Source organism: Schistocerca serialis, chromosome 11 (assembly GCF_023864345.2).
Source record: "Schistocerca serialis cubense isolate TAMUIC-IGC-003099 chromosome 11, iqSchSeri2.2, whole genome shotgun sequence".
Classification (NCBI taxonomy): Eukaryota; Metazoa; Arthropoda; class Insecta; order Orthoptera; family Acrididae; genus Schistocerca; species Schistocerca serialis.
The window spans coordinates 132,391,646-132,416,605 of record NC_064648.1 but is presented as its reverse complement, the minus strand read 5'-3'; the positions used below and the strand labels follow the sequence as shown (position 1 = coordinate 132,416,605).

The 24,960-nt window shown below is 44.5% G+C and overlaps 1 protein-coding gene across 1 annotated transcript in view; it reads right to left on the bottom strand.

Moving 5' to 3' along the window:
* LOC126426530 (serine hydroxymethyltransferase, mitochondrial-like) overlaps positions 1-24,960 on the bottom strand; it is a 260,581-nt gene that overhangs the window by 169,618 nt on the left and 66,003 nt on the right. The window contains exon 3 of the mRNA XM_050088433.1: positions 4,682-4,822. Coding sequence (XP_049944390.1) covers positions 4,682-4,822 — 141 coding nt within the window. The remainder of the gene's footprint in view (positions 1-4,681; positions 4,823-24,960) is intronic.

Sequence of the window (24,960 nt, the reverse complement as noted above, 5' to 3'; positions counted from 1 at the left end):
GTTCACTTTCATCATTTAATGAAAAACTCAATACGTTTCATTAATTCACAATAAACTCCAATAAAGCTCAAGTGACAATTTCATATTTCTTACAGTTGGAATGAAATAGATAAAATGGCTTTGTGCCCTTATATACAGGATATACACTACTGGCCATTAAAATTGCTACACCACGAAATGACATGCTACTAACGCGGAATTTAACTGACAGGAAGAAGATGCTGTGATATGCAAATGATTAGCTTTTCAGAGCATTCACACAAGGTTGGCGCCGGTGGCGACACCTACAACGTGCTGACATAAGAAAAGTTTCCAACTGATTTCTCATACACAAACAGCAGTTGACCGGCGTTGCCTGGTAAAATGTTGTTGTGAAGCCTTGTGTAAGGAGGAGAAATGCATACCATCACGTTTCTGACTTTGATAAAGGTTGGATTGTAGCCTATCGCGATTGCGATTTATTGTATTGCGACACTGCTGCTCGCGTTGGTCGAGATCCATTGACTGTTAGCAGAATATGGAATTGGTGGGTTCAGGAGGTTAGTACAGAACACCGTGCTGGATCCCAATGGCCTCGTATCACTAGCAGTCGAGATGACAGGCATCTTATCCGCATGGCTGTAACGGATCGTGCAGCTGTGTCTTGATCCCCGAGTCAACAGATGGGGGCGCCTGCAAGACATCAACCATCTGCACTAACAGTTCCACGACGTTTGCAGCAGCACAGACTAGAAGCTCGGAGACCGTGGCTGCGGTTACCCTTGACTCTGCATCACAGACAGGACGCCTGTGATGGAGTACTCGACGACGAACCTGGGTGCACGAATGGCAAAACGTCATTTCTTCGGATGAATCCAGGTTCTGTTTACAGCATCACGATGGTCACATCCGTGTTTGGAGACATCGCGGTGTACGCACATTGGAAGCATGTATTCATCATCGCCGTACTGGCGTATCACCTGGCGTGATGGTATGGGGCACCATTGGTTACACGTCTCAGTCACCTCTTGTTAGCATTGACGGCACTTTGAACAGTGGACGTTACATTTCAGATGTGTTATGACCTGTGGCTCTACCCTTCATTCGATCCCTCCGAAACCCTACATTTCAGCAGGATAATGCACGACCACACGTTGCAGGTCCTGTATGGGCCTTTCTGGATACAGAAAATGTTCGACTGCTCCCCTGACCAGCACATTCTTCAGATCTCTCACCAATTGAAAACATCTGGTCAATGGTGGCCGAGCAACTGGCTCGTCACAATACACCAGTCACTACTCTTGATGAACTGCGGTATCATGTTGAAGCAACATGGGCAGCTGTACCTGTACACAGCATCCGAGCTCTGTTTGACTCAATGCCCAGGCGTATCAAGGCCGTTATTACGGCCAGAGGTAGTTGTTCTGGGTACTGATTTCACAGGATCTATGCACCCAAACTGCGTGAAAATGTGATCACATGTCAGTTCTGGTATAATATATTTGTCCAACGAATACCCGTTCATCATCCGCATTTCTTCTTGGTGTAGCAATTTTAATGGCCAGTAGCATACATTTAAACAGGAATGTAATATGTACAATACATTTTTAATTTCCAAAAAACTTTAATTACTTTTCTTGTACTGAATTTAATGTAAAAATAAATTCTGTTCTCTGGTATAATTACTGTAAAAGTTATTGACACTGAAACTGTTAGCAAAAAAACTTTCAAACTAACTTCAGAAAAGATTATTGGAAAGTAATTAATTTGGTCATGTGAATATTATCTTTGACATTTGCTTTATCTTTGTCCTTCTCAGTTAATCAGAAGTTTGTCAGAAGTGGTTATGGAAGCCAGTTTGAGGTTGTCTTGAGTTCTGAATGTATTGCAGTGTGGATATTTTCTTGAATTATATCCATTGGAATTGTGAAACAGAACTGCTGAGGAATCACTATAAATATTTCTGACTTTTCATTTGAAATAACACATTGAATATAACGACCATAACATCTTTTTGCCCACATTGGAATAATTTACTTGCAGGCATTGTGCTGAGACTACGAAAAGTCATAATGGACATTGTCAAGTGAGGTAAGTTATAATTATTTACAACATTCATGTTCAAACTAAAATTCAATTTCTAACCATCACCTCTTTGTTTTAATAATATAAGAGAAGGATACATTGCTGATCGCCACAAAGATGACACACTGAGTTGCAGATGGGCACAATGAAAAGATTTTTACAAATTTAGCTTTCGGCCAAAGCCTTCTTCAGAAAAGCAAACACACACACACACACACACACACACACACACACACACACACATCCATTCCCACAAGCAAGCACACCTCATGCACACATGACTGCCATCTTCGGCAGCTTGGACCAAACCTGGAGTTTCCATTGTTTGATTTTTACCTCTGTCTCAGTTCTTTAAGCAGCTGAAGAACATCACACCAACCAATTCACTGTCACGGAAGTGAGGTTTGTGAGAAACATAATTTTCAATACTAGTATTTTAACAAAGATAGATGAAAGAGTTAGACAGTGGAAGGTAGGTGGCTTAGAAGCATAAACCAGGAATATCTGGAGTAATTTCAACTAATTTTTGTGCATACATGACTTATTTGCCTAAAAATACTGTGGGAGTAAGAAACCACTGCTACTCCTTGGAGTGGGCGTGGGAGATGACAATGGGTGAAGTAGTAAAAATGTTCAAAAACAATCTGTTGGTGTTCCTTTCCTGTATTTAGCTGACTTGGAATACTTTAAAAGTATGAAGTGCAACACAGCTCTTATATGTGTGGTCTAATGCATCAACCTGGTCACGAAAATGAGCACCACAATGAGCCAATAATTCTGTCAGTGTTTCACAGCAAAGATCGTACTACAAGGCTGAGTAACCCAGATACATTTAATGTCCCCCCTTGACTCCAACGATGCAAAATGGTGGAAATTCAGACAGTTGACAGTGACAGTCTATCTTCTTCAAATGACTGTCAGCTATTGTTGTCAATGTGCATCAAACAAAATGAAGATTGTAAGTCAGGTTCAACAGAATGGAAAAAAGGAAAACTACTTCAAAGAAATGAAACAGATTATCAATTTCACACTACGCAGAAACGTATCACCTCATTTTGAGCTTGCGAATCTGAAGATCAACGTGAATGTTGTTTTGAAGGAAATATATGGTATGTGACACACACTATGTGATCAACACTATCCGGACATCTGGCTGAATATGACTTACAAGTTTTTGGTGCCCTCCATTGGTAATGCTGGAATGCAATTGGCCCACCCTTAGCCTAGATGACAGCTTCCACTCTCGCAGGCATATGTTCGATTAGGTACTGGAAGATTTCTTGGGGAATGTCAACCCATTCTTCACAGACTGCTGCAGTAAGGAGAGGTATTGATGTCGGTAGTTGGGGCCTGGCACGAAGTCAGCATTCCAAAACATCCCAAAGGTGTTCTATAGGATACAGGTCAGGACTCTGTGCAGGGTAGTCCATTAAAGGGATGTTATTGTTGTGTATCCATTCCACAACAGGCAGTTCATTATGAACAGGTGCTCAATCGTGTTGAAAGATGCAATCGCCATCCCCAAACTGCTCTTCAACAGTGGGAAGCAAGAATGTGCTTAAACATCAATGTAGGCCTGTGCTGTGATAGTGTCATGCAAAACAATGAGGGGTGCAAGCCAGCCCCCTCCATGAAAAACACAACCACACCATAACACCACCGCCTCCGAATTTTACTACGGGCACTACACATGCTGGCAGATGATGTTCACCAGCCATTTGTCTACCCACACCCTGCCATCGGATTGCCACATTGTGTACGTGATTCGTCACTCCACATAATGTTTTACCACTATTCAATTGTCCAATGTTGATGCTCCTTACACCAAGCAAAGCAACATTTGTCATTTACTGGCCTGATGTGTTGCTTGTGAGCAACCGCTCGACCACGAGATCTGAGTTTTCTCACCTCCCACCAAGCTTCATAGTACTTGCAGTGGATCCTGATGCAGTTCGAAATTCCTGTGTGGTGGTCTGGATAGATGTCTGCCTATTACACATTACGACCCTCTTCAACTGTGGGCGGTCTGTCAGTCAACAGACGAGGTAAGCCTGTACACTTTTTTGCTGTACGTGGCCCTTCACATTTCCACTTCACTATCACATTGGAAACGGTGGACCTAAGGATGTTTAGGAGTGTGGAAATCTTGCCTACAGATATATGATCCGAGTGACACCCAATAACCTGACCATGTTTGAAGTCCGCGAGTTCCACGGAGCACCCCATTCGGTTCTCTCAGGATGTCTAATGACTACTGAGGTCGCTGATATGGAGTACTTGGCAGTGGGTGGTAGCACAATGCCTCTAAAATGAAAAACTTATAGTTTTGGTGGTGTCCGGATACTTTTGATCACATAGTGTACGTGTATACGGGCAAAACCACTGCAAGAAAGTTATAAACTAAATAAAATCTCTCTGCAAGGCGAAAGAAAGGCCTTGTGCAATTAACCTGAGAGTCTATCAGCAAGTCAAAAATGGCATGAGAAATACATCTGATAAGGAAAATCATTTTGATTGTTAACATAAAATTTTAAAACTTTCAATTTTAATGGGAAAAGGCAAATAACAAAAACAAAAAGCAACAGAAACTCAAGAGCAAACCGAAAATAAAACTAACCTCTGATGCAATTAATTCCAAACAGCATTTCTGCCTCATCTTTTCTTTTTTGATCAGCTCCCACATTTCAGGATCATCTTCACATATCTGTTCATTTCCTGTCCAGTTGGAAGCTAACTGGTTTTGCAGGAACCAATTTTTCTGAAACAACGCAATGGCAACAGGTAACAATCAACTGATTACACAGGGTTAAATCTATTACACAAAAAATTATGAATCCTTAAGTCAGATAGAGAGAGAGAGAGAGAGAGGGAGAGAAAATAACAGCTGGCCAGCTACCATCTAATAAAGCAAGCAACTGGGACTTCCAATCAGTTTAACACTTTGAGTCTCATGCCTGTGATATAATGTTGTCTTCAGTGTTACAAACAATGCCATGCCTGTTATATTATGGGCAAAACATCTTCATGAGGACTGACACAACCATAATACTAGTCACTCTTTCTACAAATTATCTGAATACCTACATTCAAGGACTGAAACTTACTGTTAGCTACTTAGCAAGTAGCAATGTTTGTTGTAAAAATGCATAACAGGTCATAATGTTACAAACAAGACTCAGTATTTACAGATGAAGGAACATATTTCCCTTGGAAAAAAAATCACTGTACTCAATTAAATATAATACTACTAATGCCCGATAAACAGCGCCTATGTAGGCAGGGTATAAACAATAATTGTCTACAGTGGAGAGCAAATCAAGACGAGCGATGTCACTTGCAGTCTATCAAGTTGGAAAGGTGCCACAAATTGGCCTACAACAATCCCCTACGCTACAGCACATGCATCGTATGCCACAGAAAACACCTTCACAACATCGTTGACTTTGAAACCATTGTGGTAGTACCACCTTAGCCCATAGAGGACAGACTGAGTATACATTGTCTACAGTTATTTTAAAGCTTTTAATTGATATTTTATACATTATTTAAGTAGTTCCATGGTTGTAAAGATATATTTTATACATAACTATTTTTGTTATTATTGTACTTTTTTTTACGTTCTGACGATTATCTGAATCTGTTTTACACTGATTGGTTGATGTGAGGTAGAGGGAGAAGAGGTAGGTGGAGCATCTTCGTATTTAAGTGTAATCCCATCACTTGCTGACACCAGTTGACATCACAGCACCTGAGAAGAGTGCTCCACCTACCATCTATGAAGGATGCCATGGATATAACAAGTCTTAAGTATTTTATCCTTATAAGCATTTTGTCATACTTTATTGTCAATCTCCACCTCACGAACCATGGACCTTGCTGTTGGTGGGTAGGCTTGCGTGCCTCAACGATACAGATAGCCCTACCGTAGGTGCAACCACAATGGAGGGGTATCTGTTGAGAGGCCAGACAAACGTGTGGTTCCTGAAGAGGGCAGCAGCCTTTTCAATAGTTGCAGGGGCAACAGTCTGGATGATTGACTGATCTGGCCTTTTAACACTAACCGAAACGGCCTTGCTGTGCTGGTACTGCGAATGGCTGAAAGCAAGGGGAAACTACAGCCATAATTTTTCCCGAGAGCATGCAGCTTTACTGTATGATTAAATGATGATGGCGTCCTCTTGGGTAAAATGTTCCGGAGGTAAAATAGTCCCCCATTCATATCTCCGGGCAGGTACTACTCAAGAGGATGTCATTATCAGGAGAAAGAAAACTGGTGTTCTACGGATCAGAGCGTGGAATTTCAGATCCCTTAATCGGGCAGGTAGGTTAGAAAATTTAAAAAAGGAAATGGATAGGTTAAAGTTAGATAGAGTGGGAATTAGTGAAGTTCGGTGGCGGGAGGAACAAGACTTTTGGTCAGGTGAATACAGGGCTATAAATACAAAATCAAATAGGGGTAATGCAGAAGTAGGTGTAATAATGAATAAAATAAAGTAGTAATGCGGGTAAGCTACTACAAACAGCATAGTGAACGCATTATTGTGGCCAAGATAGACATGAAGCCCACGCCTACTACAGTAGTACAAGTTTATATGCCAACTAGCTCTGCAGATGATGAAGAAATTGATGAATTGTATGATGAGATAAAAGAAATTATTCAGATAGTGAAGGGAGACGAAAATTTAATAGTCATGGGTGACTGGAATTCGAGAGTAGGAAAAGGGAGAGAAGGAAACATAGGTGAATATGGATTGGGGCTAAGAAATGAAAGAGGAAGCCGCCTGGTAGAATTTTGCGCAGAGCATAACTTAATCATAGCTAACACCTGGTTTAAGAATCATGGAAGAACCCTGGAGATACTAAAAGGTATCAGATAGATTATATAATGGTAAGACAGAGATTTAGGAACCAGATTTTAAATTGTAAGACATTTCCAGGGGCAGATGTGGACTCTGACCACAATCTATTGGTTATGACCTGTAGATTAAAACTGAAGATACTGCAAAAAGGTGGGAATTTAAGGAGATGGGACCTGGATAAACTGAAAGAACCAGAGATTGTACACAGTTTCAGGGAGAGCATAAGGGAACAATTGACAGGAGTGGGGGAAAGAAATACAGTAGAAGAAGAATGGGTAGCTTTGAGGGATGAAATAGTGAAGGCAGCAGACGATCAAATAGGTAAAAAGACGAGGGCTAGTAGAAACCCTTAGGTAACAGAAGAAATATTGAATTTAATTGATGAAAGGAGAAAATCGTCTCAAAAATGATATCGACAGGAAGTGCAAAATGGCTAAGCAGGGATGGCTAGAGGACAAATGTAAGGATGTAGAGGCTTATCTCACTAGGGGTAAGATAGATACTGCCTACAGGAAAATTAAAGAGGCCTTTGGAGAAAGGAGAACCACTTTCATGAATATCAAGAGCTTTGATGGAAACCCAGTTCTAAGCAAAGAATGGAAAGCAGAAAGGTGGAAGGAGTATATAGAGGGTTTATACAAGGGCGATGTACTTGAGGACAATATTATGGAAATGGAAGAGGATGTAGATGAAGATGAAATGGGAGATATGATATTGCGTGAAGAGTTTGACAGAGCACTGAAAGACCTGAGTCGAAACAAGGCCCCCAGAGTAGACAACATTCCATTAGAACTACTGACAGCCTTGGAAGAGAGCCAGTCCTGACAAAACTCTACCATCTGGTGAGCAAGATGTATGAGACAGGCGAAATACCCTCAGACTTCAAGAAGAATATAATAATTCCAATCCCAAAGAAAGCAGGTGCTGACAGATGTGAAAATTACCGAACTATCAGTTTAATAAGTCACAGATGCAAAATACTAACGCGAATTCTTTACAGATGAATGGAAAAACTGGTAGAAGCCGACCTCGGGGAAGATCTGTTTGGATTCCGTAGAAATGTTGGAACACGTAAGGCAATACTGACCCTACGACTTATCTTAGAAGAAAGATTAAGGAAAGGCAAACCTACGTTTCTAGCATTTGTAGACTTAGAGAAAGCTTTTGACAATGTTGATTGGAATACTCTCTTTCAAATTCTGAAGGAGGCAGGGGTAAAATACAGGGAGCGAAAGGATATTTACAATTTGTACAGAAAGCAGATAGTAGTTACAAGAGTCGAGGGGTATGGAAGGGAAGCAGTGGTTGGGAAGGGAGTGAGACAGGGTTGTAGCCTCTCCCCGATGTTATTCAATCTGTATATTAAGCAAGCAATAAAGGAAACAAAGAAAAGTTCAGAGTAGGTATTAAAATTGATGGAGAAGAAATAAAAATTTTGAGGTTTACCGATGACATTGTAATTCTGTCAGAGACAGCAAAGGACTTGGAAGAGCAGTTGAACGGAATGGACAGTGTCTTGAAAGGAGGGTATAAGATGAACATCAACAAAAGCAAAATGAGGATAATGAAATGTAGTCGAATTAAGTCGGGTGATGCTGATAGAATTAGATTAGGAAATGAGACACTTAAAGTAGTAAAGGAGTTTTGCTATTTGGGGAGCAAAATAACTGATGATGGTCGAAGTAGAGAGGATATAAAGTGTAGACTGACACTGGCAAGGAAAGCGTTTCTGAAGAAGAAAAATTTGAAAACATCGTGTACAGATTTAAATGTCAGGAATTCGTTTCTGAAAGTATTTGTATGGAGTGTAGCCATGTATGGAAGTGAAACGTCGACGATAAATAGTTTGGATAAGAAGAGAATAGAAGCTTTCAAAATGTGGTGCTACAGAAGACTGCTGAAGATTAGATGGGTAGATCACATAACTAATGAGGAGGTATTGAATAGAATTGGGGAGAAGAGGAGTTTGTGGCACAACTTCACTAGAAGAAGGGATCGAATGGTAGGACATGTTCTGAGGCATCAAGGGATCACAAATTTAGCATTGGAGGGCAGCGTGGAGGGTAAAAATCGTACAGGGAGACCAAGAGATGAATACACTGAGCAGATTCAGAGGGATGTAGGCTGCAGTAGGTACTGAGAGATGACGAAGCTTGCACGGGATAGAGTACCATGGAGAGCTGCATCAAACCAGTCTCAGGACTGAAGACCAAAACAACAACAACACTGCCAATCTAGTATGGTTTCTATTACTTTCTAAATTAAAAATACAGGTCTGAGGATGGTCATGTGATATGACCGAAACCGGTCAACTATGTTCTTGTCGCATACGTGGTGCGATCAAGCCTGAATTTTAAAAAGAAAAATTTTTTAGTTTATTATTGTTGTGGTGTAACCACAAGTGCTGGAACGAAGATGTGGAATGGAAGAACAGAGAAGGTGATGAGGAAACGTCGGCCAATGGTGTGCGGAACTGGACCGTGCCGTGCCGAGAGTGACACCTGGAAGAAGTCAATAAAGAAGTGAATGTAAGTGCTGATCCTGCTAGCCTCAACTGCTCAAATCGGTCCAGTCTGCAACACAATTAATGCTATGCAATCAGATTGTTGTGCTCTGTATCAAGTGCTTACTTCGACTTTTTGTATAGCAAGAACTTTACTGTTTTCATGTCGCCTCTCGCTAGTGACGCTTGCTGTGATCAAAGTACTGTCAATTTGCTTTCTAGAAACAAAACTACTAATGTTATTTGTTTGAACTGTTGTACAGTATTCCAAAAATGCAACATCCTTTAGGCACTCTATAAGCAACGAGTGGGCAAGGCCCCACAACTGACGACGAGTCTACAAACACACTTACATGCCGACTGCCACAAACTTTCATTTTTTTGTTGCTGGCACCTTAATTTTCTCTTTTCTTTGCTTTGCAAGGGTGCACATGCTTTACCAGTTTCTTCTCGTTTTTGCTAATCAGTGTTTGCAGGTGAGCATGCAGAACATTTCTTTGCCTTTGTCATTATTTTTGTCTATTTGTCACATTTGTGTCTTCCAACATGCCCACTCCATCAGCTCCGCACTCTGCTCAGGCACCACAGCCACAAGCGTTAGATGCACACAGCTAATGCAGATGTTTCAGTTTCAGACACGGCAGGTATCTACTTAATACAGTGCAGCTGCTATTGGCCAACTTTGTGCACCCACCGGAACAAGCTTAGCCTACTACGGCTGCTATACCACCTTTTCAACAGTTTAGGGAACAAGACGAGGAATGGCTCGAGTGGTTGTCTCAATTTGACACCCATGTTATCGCTCACAATGTGCCAGGTACCGTGAAACTTCCTTATCTATTATCAATGGTAGGAACTGCAGTGTTCAGATTAACTCAAAAACTCTTTCTTAACGCCACTCCGAGTGAACTGTTGTACGACCAAGGAGTAACATCACCATCAAACTATTATGATGAACAAGTGAATGTGGTAGCAGCTAGGTAATCAATTCTTTAACTGAAAAAAAAAAAAAACGGTCAGAACAAACTTATCACGAGTGGGTGACAGATTTGCAAGGTATGACAAGAAAATGCAAATTCAAATGTGCATGTGGTGCTTTATATTCAGATGTTATGTTGCGTGATGCGATCGTGCACAATGTACCTGATGTCAAAATCAGAGAACAAATTTTAAAACAGTCCGATCCAACATTTTAGCAGGTAGTGCAAATACTACACTCCTGGAAATGGAAAAAAGAACACATTGACACCGGTGTGTCAGACCCACCATACTTGCTCCAGACACTGCGAGAGGGCTGTACAAGCAATGATCACACGCATGGCACAGCGGACACACCAGGAACCGCGGTGTTGGCCGTCGAATGGCGCTAGCTGCGCAGCATTTGTGCACCGCCGCCGTCAGTGTCAGCCAGTTTGCCGTGGCATACGGAGCTCCATCGCAGTCTTTAACACTGGTAGCATGCCGCGACAGCGTGGACGTGAACCGTATGTGCAGTTGACGGACTTTGAGCGAGGGCGTATAGTGGGCATGCGGGAGGCCGGGTGGACGTACCGCCGAATTGCTCAACACGTGGGGCGTGAGGTCTCCACAGTACATCGATGTTGTCGCCAGTGGTCGGCGGAAGGTGCACGTGCCTGTCGACCTGGGACCGGACCGCAGCGACGCACGGATGCACGCCAAGACCGTAGGATCCTACGCAGTGCCGTAGGGGACCGCACCGCCACTTCCCAGCAAATTAGGGACACTGTTGCTCCTGGGGTATTGGCGAGGGCCATTCGCAACCGTCTCCATGAAGCTGGGCTACGGTCCCGCACACCGTTAAGCCATCTTCCGCTCACGCCCCAACATCGTGCAGCCCGCCTCCAGTGGTGTCGCGACAGGCGTGAATGGAGGGACGAATGGAGACATGTCGTCTTCAGCGATGAGAGTCGCTTCTGCCTTGGTGCCAATGATGGTCGTATGCGTGTTTGGCGCCGTGCAGGTGAGCGCCACAATCAGGACTGCATACGACTGAGGCACACAGGGCCAACACCCGGCATCATGGTGTGGGGAGCGATCTCCTACACTGGCCGTACACCACTGGTGATCATCGAGGGGACACTGAATAGTGCACGGTACATCCAAACCGTCATCGAACCCATCGTTCTACCATTCCTAGACCGGCAAGGGAACTTGCTGTTCCAACAGGACAATGCACGTCCGTATGTATCCCGTGCCACCCAACGTGCTCTAGAAGGTGTAAGTCAACTACCCTGGCCAGCAAGATCTCCGGATCTGTCCCCCATTGAGCATGTTTGGGACTGGATGAAGCGTCGTCTCACGCGGTCTGCACGTCCAGCACGAACGCTGGTCCAACTGAGGTGCCAGGTGGAAATGACATGGCAAGCCGTTCCACAGGACTACATCCAGCATCTCTACGATCGTCTCGATGGGAGAATAGCAGCCTGCATTGCTGCGAAAGGTGGATATACACTGTACTAGTGCCGACATTGTGCATGCTCTGTTGCCTGTGTCTATGTGCCTGTGGTTCTGTCAGTGTGATCATGTGATGTATCTGACCCCAGGAATGTGTCAATAAAGTTTCCCCTTCCTGGGACAATGAATTCACGGTGTTCTTATTTCAATTTCCAGGAATGTAGATGAGTATGATTTCGGTGCCTTGTTGGCTCATACAACTGAGCTGCCAGTTATTTCTCAAGTTGAGCCCCTTAGTTGTGATCGTCCCATTCTGCACTGGCAGCGTGTGCTAGCCACACCGAGTAAACAAACTTCCATGCTGTGTACGCAGTTCGCTAAACAGGTGGCTACACAGGCGAACAAAAGTAAATCTTGCCCTCGATGTTATACATGGCACAAACGCCAAGATTGCCCCTCCCGACATGTTCAGTGTTACGCTTGTGGTAGGAAAAGACATGTGCAATCCATTTGTTTGCAACAGAACAAGTGTAAGAATTCACTACACTTACGAAACTCTTGTCATATGGTCCACGTCATTAATGCAGTATATTCCATGGCTGTGACTAGCAATCGTGCAGTTTCTACAGAAATACGTCAGGCAAACAAACTTTTTGTTCATTGACTTATTTGTATGAAATGTGTGGAATTTCAATTCGGCATGGGTGCCTCTATCACATTGCTAAATCATCACACGTATGAACAGTTAGGCTCTCCACACCTGTCTAAAACTAGCACACATCTGATGGCTGATTATGGGCAAGACATTCCCGTTCTCGGAACATGTACACTACTCGCCATTAAAATTGCTACACCACGAAGATGACGTGCTACAGATGCGAAATTTAACTGACAGGAAGAAGATGCTGTGATATGCAAATGATTAGCTTTTCAGAGCATTCACACAAGGTTGGCGCCGGTGGTGACACCTACAACGTGCTGACATGAGGAAAGTGTCGAACCGATTTCTCATACACAAACAGCAGATCACCGGCGTTGGCTGGTGAAACATTGTTGTGATGCCTCGTGTAAGGAGGAGAAACGCGTACCATCACATTTCCAACTTTGATAAAGGTCGGATTGTAGCCTATCGCGATTGCGGTTTATCGTATCCCGATATTACTGCTCGCGTTGGTCGAGGTCAAATGACTGTTAGCAGAATATGGAATTGGTGGGTTCAGGAGGGTAATACAGAATGTCGTGCTGGTTCCCGACGGCCTCGTATCACTAGCAGTTGAGATGACAGGCATCTTATCCGGATGGCTGTAACGGATTGTGCAGCAACGTCTCGATCCCTGAGTCAATAGATGGGGACATTTGCAAGACAACAACCATCTGCACGAACAGTTTGATGACGTTTGCAGCAGCACGGACTACCAGCTCGGAGACCGTGACTGTGGTTACCCTTGACGCTGCATCACAGACAGGAGCGCCTGCGATGGTGTACTCCATGATGAACCTGGGTGCACGAATGGCAAAACGTCATTTTTTTGGATGAATCCAGGTTCTGTTTACAGCATCAAGATGGTCGCATCCGTGTTTGGCAACATCGCGGTGAACGCACATTGGAAGCGTGTATTCATCATCGTCATACTGGCGTATCACCCAACATGATGGTATGGGGTGCCATTGGTTACACGTCTCGGTCACCTCTTGTTCGCATTGACGGCACTTTGAACAGTGGACGTTACATTTCAGATGTGTTACGACCTGTGGCTCTACCCTTCATTCGATTCCTGCAAAACCCTACATTTCAGCAGGATAATGCATGACCGCATGTTGCAGGTCCTGTACGGGCCTTTATGGATACAGAAAACGTTCGACTGTTGCCCTGGCCAGCACATTCTTCAGATCTCTCACCAATTGAAAACGTCTGGTCAATGGTGGTCGAGCAACTGGCTTGTCACAATATGCCAGTCACTACTCTTGATGAACTGTGGTATCGTGTTGAAGCTGCATGGGCAGCTGTACCTGTACATGCCATCCAAGCTCTGTTTGAGTCAATGCACAAGCGTATCAAGGCCGTTATTACGGCCAGAGGTGGTTGTTCTGGGTACTGATTTCTCAGGATCTATGCACGCAAATTGCGTGAAAATGTAATCACATGTAATGTACCTCGGTTCCCCCACTCCAAATCCCCTCCCTAGCGAGCTGTCTGCGGAACTCAGTCTTGCTCGGCAGCGTACGTGATGGATCTCCCCCTAGCTTCGCCCGCTAGGTGTGAGCTGCACTCGGTGATCCGTTTCCCGTCTGCAGAAATGCATTCCCAGCTATGGGAAATCTTGTAGAGAAGTGTACGAGCATACAACACGTGTAGAAATTGTGGAGAACGCTCAAGAACGGACATACTGACGTCCACGACGAGGAGCGTTCAGGACGGCCATCTGTTTCTGATGAAACAAGCGCAAAAGTGGAGGCAGCAGTGCTCTCAGATCGAAGAGTGACAGTTCGTGAGCTCTCCGATAGGATCCCTGATCTCAGAAAAACCTCTATGCTAAGGTTTGCGCGAGGTGGTTGCCAAGAATGTTGGCTGAAGACCACAAACATCAACGCGCTGAAGCGGCCCATGGACTTCTTCGGATTACGGAACTCGCGGCGATGAATACCTCGACTCCGTCTTCACTGAAGACGAGACTCGGGTGCACTACCGCACACCCGAAACCAAAGAACAGTACAAACAATGGAAGCACCCAGAGTCGCCGAGATCTCAAAAATTCAAACAAATGCAAAGTGTCGGCAAAGTGATGGCAACGGTGTTTTGGGACAGGAATGGGGTATTGCCGTGTGAGTTCTTGCCCACCTGTACAACACTCAACGCTGCCAGGTACTGTGAGACACTGCAAAAATTGCGCCGTGCAATTCAAAACGAGAGGAGGGGTATGCTGTCCAAGGGGGTGTGTTTCCATCAGGATAACGCTCGACCGCATTCTGATAAAGCCACCAACGAGCTCATCGCAAAATTTGGATGGGATATTGTCAAACACCCCAAGTGACTACCATCTCTTACTTGACATGAAGAAACACCTGGGTGGAACGCATTTTGGTGACAGAGAACAGCTAGAAGAAGCGGTTCTCAGGTATCTGCGCGGCTTGGCGGTAGATTTTTTTTGTCTTGGGCATTCAAAAACTCGTACACCGCATGCAAAAATGTGTTGACCTCAGTGGCGACTATGTAGAAAAATAGGTGACCGCCAGACAACACACTTGCTAGATGGTAGCCTTTAAATCAGCCGCAGTCCGTTAGTATACGTCGGACCCGCGTGTCGCCACTGTCAGTGATTGCAGACCGAGCGCCGACACACGGCAGGTCTAGTCTAGAGAGACTCCCTAGCACTCGCCCCAGTTGGACAGCCGACTTTGCTAGCGATGGTTCACTGTCTACATACGCTCTCAATTGCAGAGACGACAGTTTAGCATAGCCTTCAGCTTCGTCATTTGCTACGACCTAGCAAGGCGCCAGTTACTATAAGAACTATCTTCAAGAATGTATTCTGAACAGATATTGCGGATCATGTACCGTCAAGAGCGACGTTCATCATTAATGGATTAAAGTTAAGTATCAAACTAATTATGTCCGCTTTCTGAAATCTCAATCCTTGTCATGTTCCAGACCTCACGTCAGTATAGTTCTTCCCTCCTCACGCCAGCCTGCGTGAGCTAAAACGCGTGCACTTCGGCCTCCACTAGTAACACGGTGTTGGGTCTTCTGCTAACACAAAAGTTAAAGTCTGAACTTCCCAAAAACGTTTGCATTCTTGAAATAAACATATTTTACTCTGTGAAAAAACAATTGGGAACCTTATTTTACGGAAACTCCTCCTATAAGAAAGTTGCACAGGCCACGGAGGCTGATCCAGATTTGAACATTTCTCTCCAGTACATTCGCACATCTTGGTCTCGTCCCTTGCACAGCATAAAGAACTCTGCAGTGCAGCGATACTTCGCATGTCGGCATAGCCTTGCTGTACAGAACAGTGTAATTCTTGTACAAAATGACAGTGGACAGTCCCGTGTGTTGATCCCTAATGCTTTGCAAACAGAAGTGTTGCAACTTCCTGGCAGATTAAAACTGTGTGCCGGACCGAGACTCGAACTTGGGACCTTTGCCTTTCGCAGGCAAGTGCTCTACCAACTGAGCTACCGAAGCACGACTCACGACCCGTCCTCACAGCTTTACTTCTGCCAGTATCTCGTCTCCTACCATCCAAACTTTACTGAAGCTCTCCTACAAAGGGCCTGAATTCGAGTCTTGGTCCAGCACACAGTTTTAATGTGCCAGAAAGTTTCATATCAGCGCACACTCCGCTGCAGAGTGAAAATCTCATTCTGGAAACATCCCCCAGGTTGTGGCTAAGCCATGTCTCCACAATATCCTTTCTTCCAGGAGTGTTAGTTGTGCAAGGTTCGCAGGAGACCTTCTGTTAAGTTTGGAAAGTAGGAGACGAGGTACTGGCAGAAGTAAAGCTGTGAGGACAGGGCGTGAGTCGTTCTTGGGTAGCTTAGATGGTAGAGCACTTACCCTCGAAAGGCAAAGGTCCCGACTTCGAGTCTCGGTCCGGCACACAGTTTTAATCTGCCAGGAAGTTTCATATCAGCACACACTCCGCTGCGGAGTGAAAATCTCATTCTAGATGTGTTGCAGTTGCTTCACTGAGGACACTGGGAGATTCTTTGTACGAAACAGTTAGCGCACCGACACTGTACTTGGTACGGTATGGACACCCAAATACACTCCTGGAAATTGAAATAAGAACACCGTGAATTCATTGTCCCAGGAAGGGGAAACTTTATTGACACATTCCTGGGGTCAGATACATCACATGATCACACTGACAGAACCACAGGCACATAGACACAGGCAACAGAGCGTGCACAATGTCGGCACTAGTACAGTGTATATCCACCTTTCGCAGCAATGCAGGCTGCTATTCTCCCATGGAGACGATCGTAGAGATGCTGGATGTAGTCCTGTGGAACGGCTTGCCATGCCATTTCCACCTGGCGCCTCAGTTGGACCAGCGTTCGTGCTGGACGTGCTGACCGCGTGAGACGACGCTTCATCCAGTCCCAAACATGCTCAATGGGGGACAGATCCGGAGATCTTACTGGCCAGGGTAGTTGACTTACACCTTCTAGAGCACGTTGGGTGGCACGGGATACATGCGGACGTGCATTGTCCTGTTGGAACAGCAAGTTCCCTTGCCGGTATAGGAATGGTAGAACGATGGGTTCGATGACGGTTTGGATGTACCGTGCACTATTCAGTGTCCCTTCGACGATCACCAGTGGTGTACGGCCAGTGTAGGAGATCGCTCCCCACACCACGATGCCGGGTGTTGGCCCTGTGTGCCTCAGTCGTATGCAGTCCTGATTGTGGCGCTCACCTGCATGGCGCCAAACACGCATACGACCATCATTGGCACCAAGGCAGAAGCGACTCTCATCGCTGAAGACGACACGTCTCCATTCGTCCCTCTATTCACGCCTGTCGCAACACCACTGGAGGCGGGCTGCACAATGTTGGGGCGTGAGCGGAAGACGGCCTAACGGTGTGCGGGACGGTAGCCCAGCTTCATGGAGACGGTTGCGAATGGTCCTCGCCGATACCCCAGGAGCAACAGTGTCCCCAATTTGCTGGGAAGTGGCGGTGCGGTCCCCTACGGCACTGCGTAGGATCCTACGGTCTTGGCGTGCATCCGTTCGTCGCTGCGGTCCGGTCCCAGGTCGACGGGCACGTGCACCTTCCGCCGACCACTGGCGACATCATCGATGTACTGTGGAGACCTCACGCCCCACGTGTTGAGCAATTCGGCGGTATGTCCACCCGGCCTCCCGCATGCCCACTATACGCCCTCGCTCAAAGTCCGTCAACTGCACATACGGTTCACGTCCACGCTGTCGCGGCATGCTACCAGTGTTAAAGACTGCGATGGAGCTCCGTATGCCACGGCAAACTGGCTGACACTGACGGCGGCGGTGCACAAATGCTGCGCAGCTAGCGCCATTCGACGGCCAACACCGCGGTTCCTGGTGTGTCCGCTGTGCCGTGCGTGTGATCATTGCTTGTACAGCCCTCTCGCAGTGTCCGGAGCAAGTATGGTGGGTCTGACACACCGGTGTCAATGTGTTCTTTTTTCCGTTTCCAGGAGTGTATAAATAGAATTGTACAGTTTAGTGAAATGTACAAGATTGCTGCCTGGAGCCCGTGCACAGTAATATAAAGAGCTTTTGCCCACCAGGGGCCGCTGGTTTTTGGTTCATCTATCTACATTCATACTCCGCAAGCCACCCAACGGTGTGTGGCGGAGGGTACTTTACATGCCACTGTCATTACCTCCCTTTCCTGTTCCAGTCACGTATGGTTCGTGGGAAGAACGCCTGTCTGAAAGCCTCCGTGCGCGCTCTAATCTCTCTAATTTTACATTCGTGATCTCCTCGGGAGGTATAAGTAGGGGGAAGCAAAATAGTATATACCTCATCCAGAAACACACCCTCTCGAAACCTGGACAGCAAGCTACACCGCGATGCAGAGCGCCTCTCTTGCAGAGTCTGCCACTTGAGTTTATTAAACATCTCCGTAACGCTATCACGCTTACCAAATAACCCTGTGACGAAACGCGCTGCTCTTCTTTGGATCTTCTCTATCTCCTCTCTCAATCCAACATGGTACGGATCCCACACTGATGAGCAATACTCAAGTATAGGTCGAACGAGTGTTTTGTAAGCCACCTCCTTTGTTGATGGACTACATTTTCTAAGGACTCTCCCAATGAATCTCCACCTGGTACCCACCTTACCAACAATTAATTTTATATGATCATTCCACTTCAAATCGTTCTGCACGCATACTCCGAGATAGTTTACAGAAGTAATTGCTACCAGTGTTTGTTCCGCTATCATATAATCATACAATAAAGGATCCTTCTTTCTATGTATTCGCAATACATTACATTTGTGTACGTTAAGTGTCAGTTGTCACTCCCTGCACCAAGTGCTTTATCCGCTGCAGATCTTCCTGCATTTCGCTACAATTTTCTAATGCTGCAACTTCTCTGTATACTACAGCATCATCCGCGAAAAGCCGCATGGAACTTCCGACGCTATCTACTAGGTCATTTATATATATTTGTGAAAAGCAATGGTCCCATAACACTCCCCTGTGGCACGCCAGAGGTTACTTTAACGTCTGTAGACGTCTCTCCATTGATAGCAACATGCTGTGTTCTTTTTGCTAAAAACTCTTCAATCCAGCCACACAGCTTGTCTTATATTCCTCAGGCTTTTATTTTGTTTATCAGGTGACAGTGCGAAACTGTATCAAACACCCTCCAGAAGTCAAGGAAAATGGCATCTACCTGGGAGCCTGTATGCAATATTTTCTGGGTCTCATGAACAAATAAAGCGAGTTAGGTCTCACAAGATTGCTGTTTCCGGAATCCGTGTTGATTCCTACAGAGTAGATTCAGCGTTTCCAGAAACAACATTATACGCGAGCAAAAAACATGTTCTAAAGTTCTACAACAGATTGACGTCAGAGATATAGGTCTATAGTTTTGCAAATCTGCTCGACGACCCTTCTTGAAGACTGGGACTACCTGTGCTCTTTTCCAATCATTTGGAGCCTTCCGTTCCTCTAGAGACTTGCGGTACACGGCTGCTAGAAGGGGGGCAAGCTCTTTCGCGTAGTCTGTGTAAAATCGAATTGGTATCCCGCCAGGTTCCAGGGTACTGAGGCGCTGTCCACATTCAGTGGTCTCCAGCGGGGTCCCAGAGCAGACAAATGGCATGCTACTGGAATGTGTGACACATGTCATGGCAGTGATGGTCGAGGTGTAGTAATGTGCATGTTCCTGAGGTTTTTACCCTCTACAGCTCCCTGTAGTAGCAGGCAAGTTATTCAACACATGTCCTATAATCCTATTCCTTCTTCTTCTCCTCAATCTTTTCTGAGCTTTCTTCTGCTAGCTGAGTCTTCAGGGAACCTCCTCACTTATCATCTTACCAGTCCACTTAATTTTCAACATTCTTCGAGAGCATCACGTATCGAACGCATCCCATTTTCCCCACAGTCTGTGATTCACTACCGTACAACTCTGGGCTCCAAACGTTCATTCTCAGAAACTTCTTCCACAAATTAAGTCCTGTGTTTGATACAAATAAACTTATTGTGAGGGATGCCCTCTTTGACTGTGCCAGTCCACTTGTTACGTCCGCCTCACTTCATCGGGGATGCATAATTTTGCTTCCAAAGTAGCACGAGTCCTTCACTTCATCTACTCAGTGTCTCCAATTTTCATTTCTGCTACTCCTCACTTCTTTTGTCTTTCTTTGGTTTACTCTCAAAGCATAATGTGTGCTCATTACCCTGTTCATTCTATTGTACATCTACAGTAGAGCGTCGACTATCCGAACGTCAGTCAACCGAACGACCGCTTAACTGAACTGTGTACTCGCTCGCACCTGTTACTCTCCATCATTCCCCTCACTCCCAAACCAAGTTTCCCACAGTAGTTGCCACACTGGGTCACCGCTGGCAGAACATTGCTTCTAATGGGGCCTTCACAAGGTGCTGCTGACCGACCGAGCCGCCAGTCGCCGTGGTTCAACTAGAGATGGGTCGAACTCGTTCATTCCAGTGAACTACTTCATTCATTTCACTCTTTGCCGTGAAGCGTTCAAATGAAGTAGTCCATTCGTGAAGTACGGAAGCCTGTCGAAGTTGCCCAGTTCGCCGCTCAACCTCTGCTACGCTCGCTTCGCCTCTCTCGTACAATGAAGCTTCGTAATACTTCATAATTTTACCAACTGATGGCCGAACTACGCAGTAACGTGCACGCAACGTTTTAAGCTCTTACAGCGTCTGAGTTAACTTAAATAGAGCATGGTCGAAGGGGACAAAGGAAAGATAAACAGAGAAGCCTGTCACATATAAAGAAGGTATTACATTTAATCTTGCTCGAAATTTTCTCATGAAGCGTCCAAAAAAGTCTTTATCTGCCAAATGAAATATTATTTGTTGTATTCATGAACTGAAAAATAGGGCTACCAACGAAATGCAGTCCAATTTTATGTTCCTTGTAAAATTTAATCCAAAATAGAATGAGTATGTTTACCACTGTCACAGTCTATATACCTACGTTAAGTAATTATTCAGAAGTTTTCCTGTAGATTTTATTTTTGTTGAGAATAATAACCCTCCAGATTCAAAACGTAAACTGTCATCTGTAGTCATTGGTACAATTTCAGGTGAAATCCCTCTTTCAGTGTTGTTAACAAACCTTTTATTTTCATGTTGGCTGTGCGTGCTCACACAGTCTGCCCCTTCGTTTATATCTTTAATATTCACTTGTCTGCAAGCGCTGCCAACGGTAAGCTACCCGTAGACGCGAAGTATAACTGCACAAATAGTCACAGGTAATGATGGCAGCACTGCACGTAGCAGCTGACGCTGCCTTCCCCTCGCCCCTCACCGCCCCAACCACTCCTAAACCTATCGTTCCCCACAAACCCCGCGCGATTCGTCGACAGGTGGTAGAGGGAGGACTGAAGTGAAGGGGGAATGAGTGACGTAGCGCAGATGTAGTGGGAGAGGGAGAGGGGAAGAGAGTGAGTGAACTAGAAAAAAATTGGAGTGTGCTATCTGTGAAGAGTTTGAAGTACCAGTTCATTGAAATTGAGTGGTTAGTTCACACTTCACTGAAGTGAAGCTTTCATTTGAACGACTCATTCACGAGCTCCCCATCACTAGTTTCAACGATCAGCACACTTCTGTCGGCTCGGCACTGGCAGTAGCGGCAGTATCAAAGCTGTTCACAGCAACAGCTGCGCCAGCTTAGAGTTGAGGCGTGCCGCTCCGCGCAGTTTGAAGGATTGCGCTCCCCCGAGAAGAGCTTCTCACGGTGCAAACGGCCACCTTCTGTTCTCTGTTACGACCACTTGTGTGCTGCTGCGTGAAGAACTGAACTTGACGATACAAAATGCTTAAACGTAAACGTGTTGTCCTTTCTGTGAGGGACAAGTACGAGATTATTAAAAGTTTAGAAGAAGGTGAATCTGCAACCACTGAATCCAATGAGTACAAGGTGGGGAAGTTGACAATTACGGATATAAAAAAACAAAAGACGAGTATAGCAAATTTTATAGCTATGCTCGATTCTACTGATGGATCAACAAGCCGTAAAACTATGAAGCTCGCCACTAACACAGATCTAGATGATGCTGTTTACAAGTGGTTTACACAAAAGAGATCGGAAGGAGAACCTATCTCAGGTCCCATTCTGTGTGAGAAGCTAATGCAGTTCAACGAAAAACATTAATTTTGTATACTGTGTGTATTGTTCGTGCAAAATGCGTATGTAATATGTATATATTTTTGTTTAATAAACTGTGCCACATACTATATATTCCTACTGAAGTTGCCTTTGTATGTTACTTTGTAATACTAAAAGAGATGCCTGATTTATGAATAAATTTACTGTACAGTACTTCTTTTTGGCAAATAAACATGTACAGTTCGACTATCCGAACAAACCAGTTTTCCCAAACACCCGTGTCCCCCAATTACTTCGGATAATCGACGCTCTACAGTACATTGGTACTCCACAAGCGACTGTATGGCCCACGGTACCCTGTACCACTAATAGCAATTTCCTTTCCTGTTCCACTCCCAAACAGACTGAGAGAAAAACGAGTGTCTGTATGCCTCTGTATGAGCCCTAATTTCTTTGTGGTCCTTATGCACAATGTATGCTGGCAGTAGAATCATTTGGCAGTCAGCTCCAAATGCTGGTTCTCTAAATTTTCTCAACAGTGTTCCTGGAAAAGAACATCGCTTTTCCTCCATAGATTCCCATTTGAGTTCCCAAAGCAATTCCGTAACACTTCCCCGTGTTGTTCAAACCTACTGGTAACAAATCTAGGAGTCCTCCTATGAATTGCTTCAATGCCTTCCTTTAATCTGGCCTGGTACAGATCCCAAACACTTGAGCGGTACTTAAGAATAGATTGCACCTGTGTGCTACATGTAGTCATCTTTACAGATGAACAACACTTTCCTAAAATTGTCTTAATAAACTGGAGTCAACCATACACTTTCCCTACCACAGTCCTCACACGCTCATTCCACTTCATATTGCTTTGCAATGTTACGCCCAGATATTTAAATGACGTGACTGTGTCAAGCACCACACTACTGACATATATCTGAACATTGTTGTTGTTGTTGCGGTCTTCAGTCCTGAGACTGGTTTGATGCAGCTCTCCATGCTACTCTATCCTGTGCAAGCTTCTTCATCTCCCAGTAGCTACTGCAACCTTTCTCTTCTCCCCAGTCCTATTCAATACCTCCTCATTAGTTATGTGATCTACCCACCTTATCTTCAGCATTCGTCAGTAGCAACACATTTCGAAAGCTTCTATGCTCTTCCTGTCCAAACTATTTATCGTCCACGTTTCACTTCCATACATGGCTACACTCCATACAAATACTTTCAGAAACGACTTCCTGACGCTTAAATCTATACTCGATGTTAATAAATTTCTCAACTTTAGAAACACTTTCCTTGCCATTGCCAGTCTACATTTTATATCCTCTCTACTTTGACCATCATCAGTTACTTAGCTCCCCAAATAGCAAAACTCCTTTACTACTTTAAGTGTCTCATTTCCTAATCTAATTCCCTCAGCATCACCCGACTTAATTCGACTACATTCCATCATCCTTGTTTTGCTTTTGTTGATGTTCATCTTATATCCTCCTTTCAAGACACTGTCCATTCCTTTCAACTGCTCTTCCAAGTCCTTTGCTGTCTCTGACAGAATTACAATGTCATCGACGAACCTCAAAGTTTTTATTTCTTCTCCATGGATTTTAATTCCTACTCCGAATTTTTCTTTTGTTTCCTTTATTGCTTGCTCTCCCCGATGCATGACTCACGCTCGCAGGAGAGCGTCTGTAAAGTTTTGAAGGTAGGAGACGAGGTACTGGCAGAAGCAAAGCTGTGAGGACGGGGCCTGAGTTGTGCTTGGGTAGCTCAGTTGGTAGAGCACTTGCCTGCGAAAGGCAAAGGTCCCGAGTTCGAGTCTCGGTCCGGCACACAGTTTTAATCTGTCAGGAAGTTTCATATCAGCGCACACTCCGCTGCAGAGTGAAAATCTCATTCTGAAATTAGAGATATTGGTCGATAATTTTGTGCGTCTATTCTTTTACCCTTCTTATATGCAGGAGCCTTGCTATTCTTCTTCAGTTTCACTGGGAATAACAATTTCAACAGCAAATCTTATCATCAAAATCCTTTCACCCTGAATTCTTATTGTATTCCTGAACTTTTTCTAGAATTCTGGCATAGCTTCATCAGTGCAAGGACTGAACAATAGGAGTGGCAGTCTGCACCCTCGGCAGCATCTTGTCATTCAGAACTGTCCCATAGATTACCTGGGGAAATGTAGCTATGGCAAAAAATACATTTATTCTACAGAAACGTGCAGCAAGAATATTGTGTTAACGTTCATACCCTAACAAAACACACTGCAGAAGCCTCTTCAAGGATCTATGAATACTTAAACTGGCTACAGTATAATCTTTAATGGTTTTGTTGTTTTTATTATTGAATTTTTAATTTTCACCACTCAAACCTACTGTTTTTTCACAGTTGGCCCGCTAATTTCATTGGGTATAGCCAGTGTACTTATTCGCATGGTATTAGTCTTTTTGTGGGTGTTATGAAAGATGTTTTGGTTACCATGTTGGATATACTCGAAATAGGGGTTTTTGGCAAGGTGATGTCATTGGTCAAAGCAAATGGGTGGTACCTGCCAAATTTAACCTAGTGCAATAATAAAATTTTCTGGTTGTCGTCTGTGCAACACAACCTGTATTTCAAAAAGAGATAACATATATATTTGTAATTGAGATAGTGCTTTATGCAGGTTAAAAGTCATGAATTAACGGCATTCGGCTGAAATCATATAATGAAATATGACAGTCTGTTGGCACAACCTCCATTGCATTCACATTCATTGACTCCATCAATTCATAACCAGACATCACCTTTCAACTTAAACTCGACCTCGGGTTGTGTT